Source organism: Dunckerocampus dactyliophorus, chromosome 2, assembly GCF_027744805.1.
Source record: "Dunckerocampus dactyliophorus isolate RoL2022-P2 chromosome 2, RoL_Ddac_1.1, whole genome shotgun sequence".
NCBI lineage: Eukaryota > Metazoa > Chordata > Actinopteri > Syngnathiformes > Syngnathidae > Dunckerocampus > Dunckerocampus dactyliophorus.
In genome coordinates, this window is record NC_072820.1 from 19,668,118 (window position 1) to 19,684,928 (window position 16,811).

General features: G+C 40.5%; 1 protein-coding gene across 4 annotated transcripts; it reads right to left on the reverse strand.

Moving 5' to 3' along the window:
* Positions 1 to 401: 401 nt before the first annotated feature.
* LOC129177528 (WD repeat-containing protein 37) lies at positions 402 to 16,616 on the reverse strand. 4 transcript variants are annotated; one of them, XM_054768760.1, is made up of 16 exons: positions 16,465 to 16,616; positions 14,573 to 14,743; positions 11,892 to 11,927; positions 9,589 to 9,685; positions 7,854 to 7,949; positions 7,702 to 7,766; positions 7,405 to 7,491; positions 5,056 to 5,191; positions 4,770 to 4,841; positions 4,643 to 4,687; positions 4,479 to 4,555; positions 4,168 to 4,405; positions 3,948 to 4,089; positions 2,669 to 2,803; positions 2,345 to 2,459; positions 402 to 2,250 (listed from the first exon to the last, which is right to left on the reverse strand). In XM_054768760.1, the coding sequence occupies exons 2-16, from the start codon at positions 14,708 to 14,710 to the stop codon at positions 2,119 to 2,121; spliced, it is 1,611 nt and encodes a 536-aa protein (XP_054624735.1). In that variant the 5' UTR covers positions 14,711 to 14,743; positions 16,465 to 16,616; the 3' UTR covers positions 402 to 2,118. The 4 variants fall into 4 exon arrangements, with proteins under 4 accessions (XP_054624735.1, XP_054624736.1, XP_054624737.1 ...); XM_054768761.1 differs by lacking the exon at positions 11,892 to 11,927; XM_054768762.1 differs by lacking the exon at positions 7,405 to 7,491.
* Between the last annotated feature and the right edge of the window lie 195 nt (positions 16,617 to 16,811).

Consider the following 16,811-nt stretch of genomic DNA (forward strand, 5'->3'; position numbering starts at 1 on the left):
ATGTTATATATATATATATATATATATATATATATATATATATATATATATATATATATATATAAGTACTTTCTTCTTTAAAAAAATGTTTTTCATGTATTTTAAATGATAATTTTTCCTTTTAATTACATAATTTTGTATTGTATTTTTATTTAGTAATTAATTATTCATTAAATTTCACTTTTTTGCATAATGTATGTATATTAAATGTCTAGACTTTAGGGACTCCTTGTACTTGTATTTCTAAGGATGTAAGGAGATGTTTGGAATGACAGTTTAGAGTGTAGTAGTAGCCAGACTATTTTTATGATTGCAAATAAATTACTTAAATGATGCAACATTTTGTGCAATAGTCGAGTGAGAGGCCAGTGGGGGAAGACAGACATCACATAAAAGGTGAGTGAAGAACAAAACTGCTTTATTGACATGTAACAAAGTGTTACACAGCGAACACTGACAAAGCTGCAATAAGGTTGATTTAAAGTTTACCTTTTGTGTGAAGATGTTGAGTGACAATGTCTGACGTGTGCCCTTTACTCTGAATTCATTGATGGCATTAGTATGTTACCAATATTTGAACATCACAGTCAAAGTAGATATTTGGGATTCATGGTGAGGGAGAAAAATCTCTAAAAATAAAATACACAGTCAGTCAACTGGATAAAATACACTTGACTTGGTGCTCTTTATACTACATTTCATGTGATTAAAAAAACATTTTACACATGCTAGGTAGGACATCCTACAAGTGTAACCATGAAACACTGTGGCTTTAGGTCTTGAGAAATTCCCCCAAAAGGCAAAAAGTCACAAGCTATTGTTAAAAAGTCAGAAGCGGGACGACCACAGAAATAAACTGCTGAGTGTCTCATCATGCTGCCATGTCATTGAGTTAAAAGTTCGGATAAAATGACTAAATGCTCATCCTTTCTATGTCCTCAAATACTTTCTTGGCTTGTTTCTCCAATAAGAGATTTATCTTAAAACACATGCTTTTTTCACTTCTTGTATTTACCTTTCCTTTCTTCTACAGTGCAATCTTTTTCAATTTACTGGAATAGTAATACGAATACTAATGCAGTGTGCTCAGACACAAACATCATGACAGCATGCTAATATGTCAGCAGTTCAACAATTAAATAATGATAAAAAAAATGTATTAGCATCCTGTTTTATCCTGACTTATTACTGTCACAATGTGGGAGGGGCTTCTTAAAGGGTCACTAACATGATCTATCAACTTTGCTTAAATGTTATGTATGGTTTGTAATTATGTTGTACGATCTTCGTTTTTACAAAGCGAACGGTAAATTCGTAAAAAATACATTTAAAGTGTGTTGCGGGAAAGATTGCAAACATCCGTCTTGGAACTGGGGCATTTCCGGAAGTGACGTCCGTTAAGGTGTATTCACATGTAAACAGACATGGCGGCGTACCAGACAGAGGATGTTAACAAACAATATAGATCATATTTAAGCAAGTTGCTAAATCATGTCAGTGACCTTTTAAGTGTTAAGTGATGAAGTGATAGCTAACACTAAATTGGCTATCTTACAAACACTGACAAGCAACATTTCAAGTATCACGTTGACTAAAATGTTCCCAACTGCTTAAGTGCCAAATATGTTTGAGCCTACATAACGCTAGTGACTCACTGTCGCCTCCTGGGGTACAAAGTGGTATTGCAAGGGCCTGGCTGGTTAGCATGCTAATGTAAAGGTATTTCTAACAAATACAGTGAACACTTCATTGGGTACACACTTAAGCAAAAAGACTGCGTACTGACCACTGAATGATGAAGAGCAACATGATGTTGTTAGCATCAAGGTCACAATAAAGCTTCTGTGTTGTGCTTTTGTTTTTCTATCAATGACACACTTTTTTTTCTCTCAGATGTGCAGGAGTCTCTTTCAAACACTCAACACACACTATGATCAAAGTGTGTTTGCCCACCCAGACACGCACACACACAAGGCGAGAAGATGTGTTCAGTGTACATTGGCAGCAGTGAGTCGTCACTTTGTCACAAAGACGCATGAAGCTGTTGGGTTAAAATACGATTACGACACGTGACGACCTTCCACTGACTTGCATGTTACGACAAGGTGGGGGGCGGGGTCACTTCTCCAGCAGGAGGGCGGGGATGTTGATGTTCCAGCCAATGGCCTGGCGGTCAAAGCCGCACGTGAACAAGTTGCAGGAGGTGTTGTCCTCACACCACGCTGAGCAGCATACCATGCGGCGGTGACCCTGAAAGACATCAAAGATTGTAAAGCTCAATGTCAGAGAGGTAACAATATGTTTCAAATGGTCATACAAATGTACTGTTCAGACTGGTACCGACCTGTCTGTTACTTCTGGGCAGGCGGGCCAGTCGCACTCCTGACATGTCGAACAGTCGGACCTGCCGATTGTCGTGAGGGAGAGCAATGATCTTCTGACTCACTGACACGCTGATCCTGCAGAGAGCACATTTGAAGTGATGCACATTACATAAACTTCTGCATATAGTATTACATCACAACTGCTAATTCATATTGTACATACAAGTAAAAGTTTATTTAATAAAAAAAAAATCAGATAGAGCCATTAAAGGAGGTTTCCATACACAAACAGACAAAAGTGAGAAAAATATAAATATGAATGAGTGTGAGTCATCTCCTCAGACCTGTTGACAGCAGAGTCTGTGCGGATGGTTGCTATGGGTGACCTCATGTTCTTCAGGTCCCACACTTTGACGGTGCGGTCATCGCTCCCTGACACCACGTTGTCCCCCACCGTGAAGACAGCAGACGTCACCGTGCTGCAAAAAGCAAGATTATAAGCTCAATGTTTACAAATCCACTTACGACCACTGAAGACGGTAAATTGTCTTCAATGAACACAACACCTACCACCACATTAGTCACCATATTAGTGTAACAGATGCCAGCAGGGGTGGCTGTGCAAGTAAACCTCATTCCCTGACGCCTTAAACAGCTGTGCTGAACGACAAGCTGACAGATCGGACTTTTAGCTCGTCAGCTACCGCTGCTCAACTCTCAACGTGCAGACAGACAGCTTACACATACACATTATATTAATGTATTAGCAGATTATAACAAATTTTGTGAAAAGGTTTGAGACACGTAAACAAACACCTTTTTCAGATTGCCAGTTCCAAATCAAGGTGTTTTTGTAGTTACTAAACAGCCAATGGGGACCCCAGGCATATGCCTGCATGAAGCCCAATATTAGCTCATATAAAGATGTCTTGCCACTTATAGGGCTTGAAAGGGCACACGGGCGCCATGTTTGAAAGCGAGAGCTTTTGTTTAAGAGTTGGTGCTTTGAGGAGAGATACACAACATAACTAACGGCTGCTTCTCCAGGAAATGAGTAGTGTCACTAGTCTGTGAGTTTATCGAAGTATGGTTATCAAGTACGGGTTTAGGTCATTTTAATTTGAAATGATAATACTAACCGTCTACTGCGGTTAATCATTAATACCGGTAATTGTTACATCCCTATATGGAGTGCATCAATCAACAATAATATTTTTATAGCAGTATGTGAAAGACTTCAAGAAGATAGTTATATTCGTACAATATGTATACATATACATGATAATACGTATACAAATAATGCTTTTAATCAACATATGACACAAAACTGCCAAGGCAACACAATGTAAATATTGTGTCTGAAAGCTTTTTAGTGGAAAGAAACAGCCTTTTTTCATTTTGTTTTGTGGTCATGATGTTAGCAACAATATTTGAAATATTCTGAGCAACATGAAAACAGGAATAGTCTTTTTGCTTATGAATGCAAACACGTCTTGTTTTGAAGACAATATCAACTTTAAGTGCAATATTGTGTGCAATATTGTGTAATATTGTAAGGAAATGTGGTTATTGCTGGCAACAAATAGCTACAAACAGTTCATTTTGTGTGTTTGAGAGACTAACTCTGTGTGTCCCTGGAAGACATTGACGGAGTGGATGGACGGGTCTCTGAAGTCCCACAGTCTGAAGGTAGTGTCTCTAGATGAGGTGACCACCAGGCGCTGGGTGGGATGGGTGCAGCAGTGCGTCAGCTCCTGGTCGTGACCTGCACACACAAAGAGGAGTCATCGTCACATTCCACGGTGGACACTCATTCACGACATGTAAGCCAACAACATGGTACCGGTGAGCGAGTGGACTAGCTCCGATGTCTCCACGTCGTAAAGGTTGGCGGCTCGGTCCCAGGAGGCCGTCACCGCCTGCTTGCCCCCCACCAGCCAGTCGGCAGCAATGACCACGCCCTGGTGGCTGCGCAGCGTGGTGGATGCCACACGCACAGATGGGCAGTCGTTGGGACCCTCCGCTTCCACCTCAGCCTCGTCTTTGTCAGAAACGTCCACGTCGTCGTCGCAGAGGGGTTGCTGCAGGAGGTTTTGTTATTGGACAGCGCAACAAACGGTGACAAAGACACACGCGGGCATCGTCGAGGCTTACGCTGACGTCAACGACAGGCTGCGGTGTGGGCAACTGCACCATGAACCTCCAGATGTGAGCTGTCTGGTCTCCAGATGCTTAGAAGCGTTAACCGACACAATAAAAAAAAAAATAATCAAAAACTCTGACATGAACGTTATGGAAGTTGGATTTGTGGCGAGTACCTGTTAGCGCCATTTGTTCAGTGGGGTGGAATTTGATGGAGTTCACTGGAGAAATACAAACAAGTGCAATCAACGATTAAAACTACACATTTACAACACGACTTCTTGGAGATTAAAAGATCTATACCTGATCCTTGATGGCCCAGATATTTGAGGAGACATTTCCCCGTCTCGATGCTCCACAACATGGCTGTGTGGTCTGATGGGATACAGCCAACAGGCGGATCACATGACATCCAAAAACACAGTCTAACAGTACGTAATGCCCTATTACTGGGGTACCAAGCACAGTGGTCGGTAGCTGAAGGGGCGGTGCTACACAGCACTACACAATGCTGGACATAAAATCGTTACTTCCAGAATTGAAAACGACAAGCAGACAAGTTGGTGACAAAAATAACAGACATGTGTACCTGCAGATGCAGTACCAAGCACCATGGGCTGGGTCCGGGTCACGCTCAGGTCCCAGATACCGTCTCTGTGGCCCACGTACTCTCTGAGCAGCTGACACAAAGCTCTGGACGTGGTGGTTTTGAAACTGGACACAATCTGAAAAGCAGAGCAGGTACGTTAACAACTACAGCACATCAAGTGGACTACAGGGTTCCTACACGTCAAGCATTGGTTCAGGGTAGGTCACACGTGATAGTGAAAGTGCCGCACTTGGCATGATTGGACATCACTAGTCACACGCTCAATGAATGCTATAATTTAATTTCCTTGAATACAAAAATATTATTTAACAATAATAATATTACTGTATCATTATTATAAGCAGATGTGTGTAGGAACCCTGCAAGAAGTGGATGAGAGCAACTGAGGGTCACTAAGGAGCTGTTCAGTAGGGTTCTTGTAGTGTACCAAAGCTAAGAAGCAACAGCAATGTTATTGGAGGGCTTGAGGTAATAAAGAGCATTACTGTGAGGACAAGCGCAACAAAGAAAAGTCCAATATGATAATGCCAAACATTGATTGATGTCAGTCACGTCAACATCTTATTATGCTTCTTAATTATTAATACTTGAGCTGTTTACTTTAAAGATAGGGATGATACAAACGGGACCCTTGGCTCGCTTTGGACACAGGCCGCTAAATAAGTTCCAACTGGAAGAAAGGGTTCAAGTGTTAAAAAAAATCCCAAATAACAGACACACAAGGATAAATTGTGGCTGCTGAATGTTATCTAACATAATGATGAAGACAAGGATGGTCTTCTTGTGTTATTTCTATCAAAAGCACACACAGTGGAAGTGAGAAGAAAGCTGATGTGTAGTAACTTGTGTAGCAATGACAGTGTGTTCTGATGTTACATCTAACAAAGAAGCTGCTGATAGAAGAATAAAGCTGTAAAGAGGGCGAGCAGTGTGACGCTGCAGTGTGCAGTCTGACAAGGCCATACCCACAGCCTCCACAAACACTGACCGTGAGTGACGTGCGGTGAGGTTCATGGCTGGTGGGGCACTGACTCCTTTGGAGTTTTTAATATGTTAATACAGGTTGCTCATTAAGAGGATGGGAAACAGAAGAGAATATTTCACTTTCGTTAAAACCTTTTTCAAATACTTCTTACTCACATCTTTGTTGTAAAAGTCTGATCACCTTCTGTTGACGTTATATAATCCTCCAACTTGGCAATTAAATTAATTCAGCAAAGCATAAACATAACTTTAATGCATTTGACTTGTTGCTAAATCTACCTCCAGCTGGTGCTGCTGGACGCTAGATTTTTTTCTCTATGGAAGGACAGTAGAAACAAGTTACTACTGATACCTAGATGTCCTTTTTTAATGTTATGGCATTTATTGATATGGCGTCATAATTCCTTATATCCCTCTGATAATTATCGTGTACCCCTAATTTTATTGTCTGATTAGAAAGAATAATGATGTCACACTTAGATGACATACAGTATTATAATAATAATGGATTGATTTTGTGTAGCGCCTTTCTACAAGGTACCCGAAGTGAACCCATTGACTCCTCAGTCACACACTGATGATAACCTACATCTACCCTGGAGCACGTGCCATCCGCCTTTCAGTGCATTCAGTGGACTCAAGACGGCAGGCTCAGCTTGCGCACTTAAGCCGAGCGGACTGATTCGCTGCAGCCTCATCTTAATTCTTATTTAACAATGTTAAAAATGATTGGAATCATATAGAAAATGCATTTATAAGACAGTTCAATTGGAAAATATCAATATTTATTTTGTTATTTACTTTTTCACTGCCTCACCTGCCTACCCTGATTGCGCGTCGCTGACTAACATACTATATATCACCTTTGATCATCATCATTTCTTCCCTGCATCGCCCCTCTGGGTCTATCTATCAGCTCCTTCCCCGCCATGTTCCTTTTACATCTGGACATACATAACACTGTGGGAATGAAGCTTGTTTCTCGCTGTGAGCAGACATAATGTTGTGTATTGGTGATGCAGGCGGCACACTTGGTCACAGCAGATTCAAAGCAGCAACCTAAAAAGTGTGCTGTACCAGTATGAATAGACATTAACTGTAGCTCCTGCTTCCTGTTGTAGGACAGTGTACCAGTATGAGGACAAGCAACGTAAGGGGTTGATTAGTGAAAAAGGAGATGAGTCAGGCGCTTGATCTCACACAGACTCCTACATTTGAATGACCAAGCCTCTGGAGGAGGGCGTGTCCACCCCCCGGCTGGGCTGTTCATGCATAGTGGCACACAAGAAAGGGGAGGGCATGGTGGGGGACAAGGTGTAGGGGGGTGAGAAAGCAACAAGTTACCCATGAGTCTCCGCCCCACAACTCCCACCCGCTTACGCTGAAGTTGCGGGCTCCGCCTACGGGGGCGTGGCAAGAGTTTGAACGCGGCTACGAGCAGAGAGGCGACAAAGGACAACAGTTGTTCTCTTGAATGTGCATAACGTGTAGTCTTGTAACTCTAACACACTTACCTAGTAACTCTCCCCCCTAATATTTTCTCAATTTGTCAACAACTGAACACCTCTCAGTCAATCCAATGAAACGATTTTACCGCAAGCAAACATTTCTGCAGAATTACATGTTAGTAAATGAGCCTACCTTGCTGGTGGACGCTTTGTAGGTGGTCTTTAGTTTCTGTGACAGCTGACTGGTGCTGTGACTCGCTGTGGACGACGCAACAGGTCCATTAAAACACATTTTTCATTCATTTTTACTTAAATGTGTGTACTTAAAACCATACTGTGACTCACTTTTTGTTTTCAGGGCTCCTTTGGCCAAGTCTGTGCCTTCTAGGGTCTGACCGTCCGCAGTCAAGCGATCGTTCAACGTCTCAATCTCTCTGCGAACTGTCAGTCAAACACACCACCATGTTAGAGCGTTCGACACAAATTTGATTGTGCAGAGTTTAGTAGTAATATATGCTGAGACTGTCTCAAACAGGGGTGTCCACAGTTAGGCCCATGGGCCGTTTTCGGCCCACAGCTATTTTTTTATTTGCCCCCTTGTAAAAATAAATTTGATTATGAATTATATATTATGATATATAATCAATATATAATACTGTCGCTGTGTGTTGAGTTGTCACAAAGTACATTGACTGTCAGAAAGAAATGCAAAGTTGGATTGCCGTATTTTTTAAAATTGTCATTTATATAGTGGTACCTTGGCATGCGAGTGTCCCAACTAACATATGTTTTTTAGATGCGAGTCGTCTCTCGGCTCATTTTTTGCTTTGAACTGCAAGGTAAAATTTGGGTTACAAGTTGCTAGTTACCGGCAGGCACAGCTGAGGACAGCTATTTGGGGGCTTGTGTCAATGTGACTATGACTGAAGACGAGAACATTAGCAGCGCGCTATCTAGTCACTGGGAAAGATTTTCAACACATCAGCAAAACATACGTACATTATAGTGATCTAATTGATCTTATTTATTATGTATTTTGTAAAACTATGACAGGAACATCATTAAATTTAAAGCACTAAATGAATACAGACCCACCATCCACCAGTATTAGCCTGGAGTTTGTTTTTCAGAGAGGTGCACATTAGCACTCAAAAAGGTCATCAAATCTTACCTTTATGCATTCCCACATAGCATCAGCATGTGGACCATATATGAGGTGAAAGAAAAAGGGAGAAAATACAGTATAGTAGTTTACCTGTGCACCATGGGAGTTAGAAGGTGCGTTCAATGACCGTCGAACAAAGTGGGACAAGTCCCAGGTCATGCAAAAACTGGAGGATTTTTAACTATATATTAGTTTTTGAATAAAATAATGTCCATTCTTTCAAAAATTGATAACCCTTCACATGAAATTTGCTGTTGTTATTTATTTATTTATTTTTATCACTGCACATGAACATTCCCCGCGGCCTGGTGGTTGGGAACCCCTGCCTTACAGCAAGCTTAGGGATATGATGTGCTCTTTTACACATTTGAAAATACAGTAAGAATGCCACTTTTATACAATTGGCTTCTTTATTTTATAATGCAAGATTAATGTCTACATCAACAAAAGTAACCGTTGAATCTCATCAAATCATCCTGTTTTTAAAATATATAGTTTTTTTTAATCGTATCTCAACCCATGTATCTAGATACGTATCGAATCGTTTACCACAAAGAGATTTACATCCCTACTTATTATTGATTAAAAAAAACAACTATTTCTATCTGCAATTAATTATGATTAATTATGAGTTAACTATGGACAACATGGAATTAATTGCACTTAAATATTTTAATCAACTGACAGCCCTATATATTACACTAATTTGATTTGTCACCTATAACACAAATCTAAGATGTGGCTGTTTTGCTTAGAATGACTTACATTGGACTGCTTTTAGCATCTTTAATGTACAAAATGTATAAAAGTGGCCCCCATTTTTTCTGTAAAAAGTTTGAACAAATAACACTTATAAGAGCTTTAAATAGTCATTAAGTGTTAGGGTTCCATGAAGAAAACCCAAGCCTGACTTACGCTCAATGTTCTCGATGTAGAGATTCTCAAACTCTCTCTCAATCTGACTGAACAGGTCGATCAGGTTGGTCCTCAGGGACAGAGGCAATTTGGAGTCCTGCAGGGAGACCAAGAGAAGAACACTTAAACCTTACATGATGGTATGATTAATTCCACTGCAGGAACCAGCACTATGGCACCATCTGACATATGAAGTGGAATATCTATGAAGGTAAAGTTTGGTGCTGGTTGGTTCTAGTCAAGTGGATTGATTAGTGGAGGAAGCTCCTTATAGGGTCACAAACACACTATACTTTATAAAGATGAGTCCATAGTAGGGATGTCCCAATCCACATTTTTTATAACAATAAGCTTTTGTTACACATATGAATTTGTGGAGCCGCACGGTGGTCTAGTGGTTAGCACTTTGGCCAATACAGGAAGATCGAGAAGACCTGGGTTCGATTCTCCCCTGGGCATTTCTGTGTGGAGTTTGCATGTTCTGTGGGTTTTCTTCGGGCACTCCGGCTTCCTCCCACATTCCCAAAAACATGCAGGTGAGGTTAATTGGCGACTCTAAATTGCCCATAGGTATGACTGTGAGTGTGAATGGTTGTTTGTCTATATGTGCCCTGCGATTGGTTGGCGACCAGTCCAGGGTGTACCAAAGTCAGCTGGGATAGGCTCCAGCATGCCCCCGCGACCCTAATGAGGATGAAGCGGTATAGAAAATGGATGGATGAAATAAAATTAATGCAACCAAAGTATTGCTGAATGTACTTTTTATTTACTTTTTTATATACTTATTATTTTATCAACAATATTGCTTGGCATTTGTAACAAACCTCTGTGAATCAGCTCCCTAATCCAATAAAAGTCCATCCAATAAAAGATAAAATTGGGAAAAAAACGGGTGTGCAAAATAATTTTAGGGTAGGATTAATAATTTGTCAAGGTTATAGATCAATTTGTGGTGTGATTTTGAATATATAATAAACTCAACAACAAACTCTCTTAGGGTCCTATGAAATCCGTTAAATTTTTTCCCAAATTCTCTTTTTTCCGTTTAAATTTTTTAGAATTTTGTTTTTTATCTTTTCCACTTATTTTACCAGCATAGAGTGTGTGCTGTTTGGGTTAGTGAATAAAATGCCCATGAATTAAATGTAAAAATTTAAATGTATTGATGCAATACATCATTGGCCCATTTTGTCCAGTAATTGAGAATTACAGTATGTACAGTATGTGCTCAGCACATACTGCTACAAAATATTCAACAAACTGTAATTCCCATGCTTGTGATTAAGGAAGATGTTGCAGATGTAATTTCAATTGTGTATTATTATTTATGACACCCTTATTTTGTTTACACAATTAGACAAATGTGACAAAGAGCGCTCTTATTTTGAAGGCCGGAAACGTGTTGTGTGTGTCGAGAATGGCATATGGCGGTTGATACGAGCTAGGTGCAAGAATAGACGTGCCTCTCACCTTTCTTCACTCAGAACCTGCACGTCGTCAGTAGGCATTGTAAAATGGTCCTTACATTAAAGCAGTACAGTAAAACACAACACGGTGAAGATACAGTATACTCATCCAGCCTGAGTGGCGCGCGCGCACACACACACACACACACACACACACACACACACACACACACACACACACACACACACACACACACACACACACACACACAGATAAACTAAGCTAATCCCGGTAGCTTCCATTCATGCTCCGTAACAGAGGAGCTGCAGAGCCGAATATTCAACGTCCCAAGTGAAAGTAACTTCACCACAGTACACCGTGTACATGTTTGCACTGTGGTGTTGCGTTTTCTTCTTCTTCTTTCAGAGTTATGAACGTTATACGGCAACCGGATTGGCCCAATCTTGTGGCGTAAACCGATATTATCTGATCTTCAAAATACAGCGGATCGGCAGCCGAGCCCGATTCTGAAGATCGGATCAGGACATCCCTAGTCCATAGGAGAGCTTTTATGTTGTTGTGTCTTTCTTTCTTCTGTATGAGGTCAGTCAAGTGTGTCGTTAGCATTCACAAGATAAGAGCTTTTTGGCCTGCGAGCACTTCAGGATGACGACAGAGAAAAATGAAGAAAAACAATTTGTCATTTGTCACTGTCATCACACCTCGCTTCCATAAAGAAATCTCTTCAGTAAAAAAAAAAAAAAAGGGCTAAGGAGAAGAAACACAAGAAGGCCCAAACATGTGAGCTTGTCTCTAACTAGACGTACATGACAGCACCAGTGCAATGGCTCATAATCCAAACTACACGAGACACTCACACAATATGTGAAACTCACCTCCATTCTGGCCAAACATTCCAGATTATCAGACGACTGGAACCAAATAGGATCAGAGCGACAAAAAACAACAAGTCAAGAGGAGAGGAGCCGATGATGCTGGGCTATACAATATGTCACCTAGGCGGTTTTAGTCAACCCTGAATAATAACTTCAGATCATGTGGACAAAGTTACTGATTCAGTGTTTCCCATACAGTCATTTATATGTGGCGGCCCGTCATGAATAAATACCTGTTCGACTTCGCTTATTATAATAGGACGGTCTGTGAATGTAGCTTGTTGTCCCAAATATGGACAGTAGATGACATTATGCCTCTGCTTCTTAACACACCACATACGCACCTGGTCTGCCAGAGAATAAGAAGATGTTGTAGGAGGGATCAGTGTTGCTATGTTTAGCGCAGGGGTCACCAACGTTTTTTCTTGCGAGAGCTACTTTTAAAAAATGAAAATGGCCACAAGCTACTAATTTTTGTAGAAATGATTTTCATACATTATTTCAAACCAAACAAATCAAATATGCTTGTTTTACCAAAACATTCACAAAATGCCGGTATCCACAACTAACATATCCACAACTGAAAACCTGAATGAAAAGCAGGCTTGCGGGCACCTCATGGGGTCGTGGGGGGCTACCTGGTGCCCGCGGGCACCACGTTGGTGACCCCTGGTTCAGCGAGTATTCAGACCCCTCGAGGCTATGTTCACACTGCAGGGTATGATGCCAAATTCGGATTTTTTGTTAAAATCCGATTTTTTATGTGGTCGTTCGCACTACCAAAAAACTGCGACTTGTCAATGTGAATGCAAAGCGTGACGTGCATGCCCAAAAGCACAACTTTACACGCATTTCCCTGTGTTTACAGAAGTAAAGATTGATGCCGTGTGTGTGCTCTCCTCTACGCGTTTGTGGCAATTTCAAGAATTTTGTGTACCGGGAGTCAATATTTTCTTAACCCAATGATCCTACATAGCAGATTAAGAAGAAAGAGGGCAAGAATTGTGGCCATGGCAGTTTGTGGAGAACTTGCTGCAACGTCTGTTCGGAGGAGGATCTCGGCGCTATCCACCCACACGTCGGTGCTGGGACATTGCCGCGAGCGGCTTCACTGACACATTTAAAAATAATTTTCAGACCACAAGAAGAGCTTTTGCCTACATCGGTGAGTACCTTTATCCAAGTCTCGGTAAGCACATCAAAACCTGCCTTTCAATGACGTATAAGTCGCACATATGCGACCTGACTGTTCATACTGCAGTCGCATCGCATACGTATCAGATTTATGTTTACATACGAATGAGGCCTGAGTCGCATTTGAAAAAATCGGAATTGTGCTGTTCACACAGACATGAAAAAATCTGATACAGGTCACGTATGAGTAGGCCTGTCACGATAAACGACTAATCAAATGATTAAAAAAAACCCGAAGTCGATAATTTTGCCATCTCGACAAATTGACATGTGCATATATGTCTGTTTTCATCGCCTCTCTCTGTACCACACAGGCGGGATGACAAGAAGGTTCACTCTGCATGTGTCTGTGCGCATTGGTTCTATAGTGGAATGAACCCTATAGAGAGTGAACCCTCCTCTCATTCAGCCTCTTCGTGGAGGCGGGCTACTAGTGATTTCATACACAGACACAGTTAGCAAGTTAGCAAGCAAACGCTAATATGAATGAAGGCACAAAAGCCATGATTTCTAAGCCGAATGCCACAGCCTGTGTGGAGGTGCAGCAGAGCCTTAGTCCTGCCAGTCAACATTGACTGAGGGGTTTAATCGGCAAAGTAAATATAAAACTAAACAGAGCAAAATGCTGCATGCTCACAGACAGTGTCGATCACTACACTGCAAAAGAAATGCACCCCTTCAATACAGTTGAAAAGCCAACATTTCGGGAAATGTTAGAAATGTTTGAGAGACTGTACGAATTGCCTGAGAGAACGTATACATGTACATGTCACAAAAAAAATCTCAATTGACCTACAGTATGAATGTAGCCCTAGATTCAGTTTTTCACAAAAGCGACTGGTGGTAAATCTAGCGATTTTTTCTGGTCTTATTGGATACATTAAAGAGACTCTGACATGAAAGCACATACCGCTCTTCTCAATGATCATCACACAAAAAAAGAAGTTCATTTGTATTTCTAAACATATTTGTTTTACTTCTCATGTTTTGTGCTCATTTTTTGTTCATAACAATTACATGCACGTGTCACGGCCAATTATGCAAAATAGACGATGGCATATTCAAGCTCCGGCCCCGATCCAATGCCACAAATAGGATAGAGTCCTGTGGAAAAAGGCGTGATCCGTTTTATTCTGTTATACTTATTTTTCAATCATGTCTTACAAGAAGAAAACGTAACAGTGAAAAAAAAAGTGAAAGTAAATGTGCAATACAAAAACTTGTGTGTCTTAAGCATGATAGTGAAACGAAGACCTGTCAGTAATGACGGTGTGGTGCTGAGCCACCATGTTCTTATACTGGTGAGCATGAGCATCTAATCGTCTTAGGCTTACTAGCAGGCTACAGGCCAGCTCACAAAACCCATCTTATTTACGCTACTACACTGTCTAATGTGCTTATGTTTAAATATGCACAAACCAGGTTGTAATTGTATCATTTAAAAAACAAAAACAAACAAACAAAAAAAATAGAACAGAAATCATCACCTGTCCATCCAGCATGTCTCTTTGCAGGCCCGAGCGCTCCTGCTCAGTGCTGTTGGTCCTCTTGATGGACAGACTGTGAGACTTTCTCTTCTGCTTGGCCTGCCGGACCACACCGCTGCTACTGCTCTCCACCGGCATTCTTCCTTCTTCCAGAACCTTCACAAGCACTGTCTGAGAGAAAAGAAAAAAAAAGGAAACTGAAACTGCAGGAGTTGTTTTCATTTGTAGTCAGAACATTTGTGTACATAATACAAGTTTAGTACCAAGTGCTCAATGTCCATTATTGTAATGGTTTTGTGGCTTATGGTCATTCAGGACTGTTTCATCCAGCACACTTAGAATGTGTCTTCCCCATTAAAACATCATACATTACAAACAAAAGAAAGTCACTAGAAGGCCTGTCACTAGAGAACAAACCAACCTGAAGACCATGTTCCCTGTTGAGTATTCTTAAATTCTAAACCAATCTCAAGACCATATTCTCCGTTGATTATTTTTTAAATTATAAACCAACATGAAGGCCATGTTCTGTTATTTTTATACAAACATGAAGACCATGTTCTACATTATTTATTATTAAGGAAACAAAGGATACTTTAATTCTCATTGAAAAAGAAAAGTCCTTGTTCTATGTTATTTTTTATAAAGGAATGTGAAAGCATGGTCTACGTCTTTGTTTGTAACCAGAAAGAAAGGCCATGTTCCTTGTTATTTATTGGTATTTGTTTAAAGGAAAAATAAAAACCATGTACTATGTTATTTAAAGGAAAAATAAATGCAATTTGCTATTTGTTTGTATAAAAGGCACAAGAAAGGCCATGTCCTATGTTGTTTATTTGATTAAGGTAAAAGGCAATGTTCTATTTCGTAGGTTGGCAAAGTGGCGTACACCAATTGTCATAGGCGGTACGTGAATAAAAATGGAATTCAATTAGCGGCAAACTGTCACAATTACGAGTGTGCCCGAACGCCTCACGGGGTAAGGTGAATGGAGCATTAAGGAGACAGAGCATGAAATTGTTCATTGCTCTGTGTGCATCATATGTACAACTATAACTATGTTTGATGACTATTTTGTGCATTAAGAGTGTTTCATCTGAAAGATTTCGTTTATATTGGTGTTACAATCACTGCACGGGGAAGCAGTGAAAACCTGTGTGAGTGGGGATTCCCCCCGAAAATGAGGCTTTATCGTTGGTTTATGCATTTTTGTATTTAGGATACTGCTTTTTCATGATTGTTAAACTTTCCCCTTCTATTCGTTATTAAATGAATATGCAAACTTCGAGAGTGGACAAAAAAGTGAAGTTGAAATTCAAGCCATCCAAACGGAAGGACGCCAACATCAGACTGGTATAAAAATACCTAGGCTGATTAATTATCTATTTATCAGTGCTCATGTCAAACTATCAAAAGGTGACCATGTAAAATACACATTTTCAACCGGAATTACTACAATTCAGTATTTCAAATTGATTAAGAAAAAAAAGTGTATTTTTTTTAAGTGTGTAGAAGGAGGGCGTAAATGACTTCATGTCAAATGTCTGAAGGGGTACGCCACTGTAAAAAGTTCTGGAACCACTGTTCTATGTTCCATGTCTATGTTATTTGTTTTTAAGTGTAACTGGGTGTCAAACGAGCTGCTGCTGTCAGTCACCTCAGCATGTGAGGGCAAACACAAAACACTGAAGCCTCATTGTGCTGGCTATAATTAAGATGAACGACACACTGAAAGGGTAAACACGTGACATTTAATAACAGAACGAGTAAACGCAGCAAGTCCGGACAATGTTTTTAAGATCGAAGCTATCGTTATCCCCATTAGCTAGGCTGAAAATTATGCTAACAGGCTAACGACAGAATAAACAGTCCAGAAATAGATTCTAACTTACCGGAGAGTCTAGAAATAAGGTGTTGTGTTCCGGATCATCAAGGGGACTGTGGTCCAATCCAACATTGTGTTCAATGAACGCTTGTTTCGTCCACAAACCGTGTTGACACTTGACGGGCTACGCTACGTGACAAAGAAACTATTTCCGGTCCACGGGCCTTTCGAAATAAAAGGGGCAGCCCTAAACCAAACTGAAACAGAAAGTTACAATTTTAAGTGCCATGTGGCACACAGCCACATGCTCACCATGACAACTATCAACCTCAGAGGTATCACAAATACATCCAAATCTTCCTGAAAGTTTGGCATATTGAAACTGCTACACTGGGATTTAATTAGGAAGCAAAT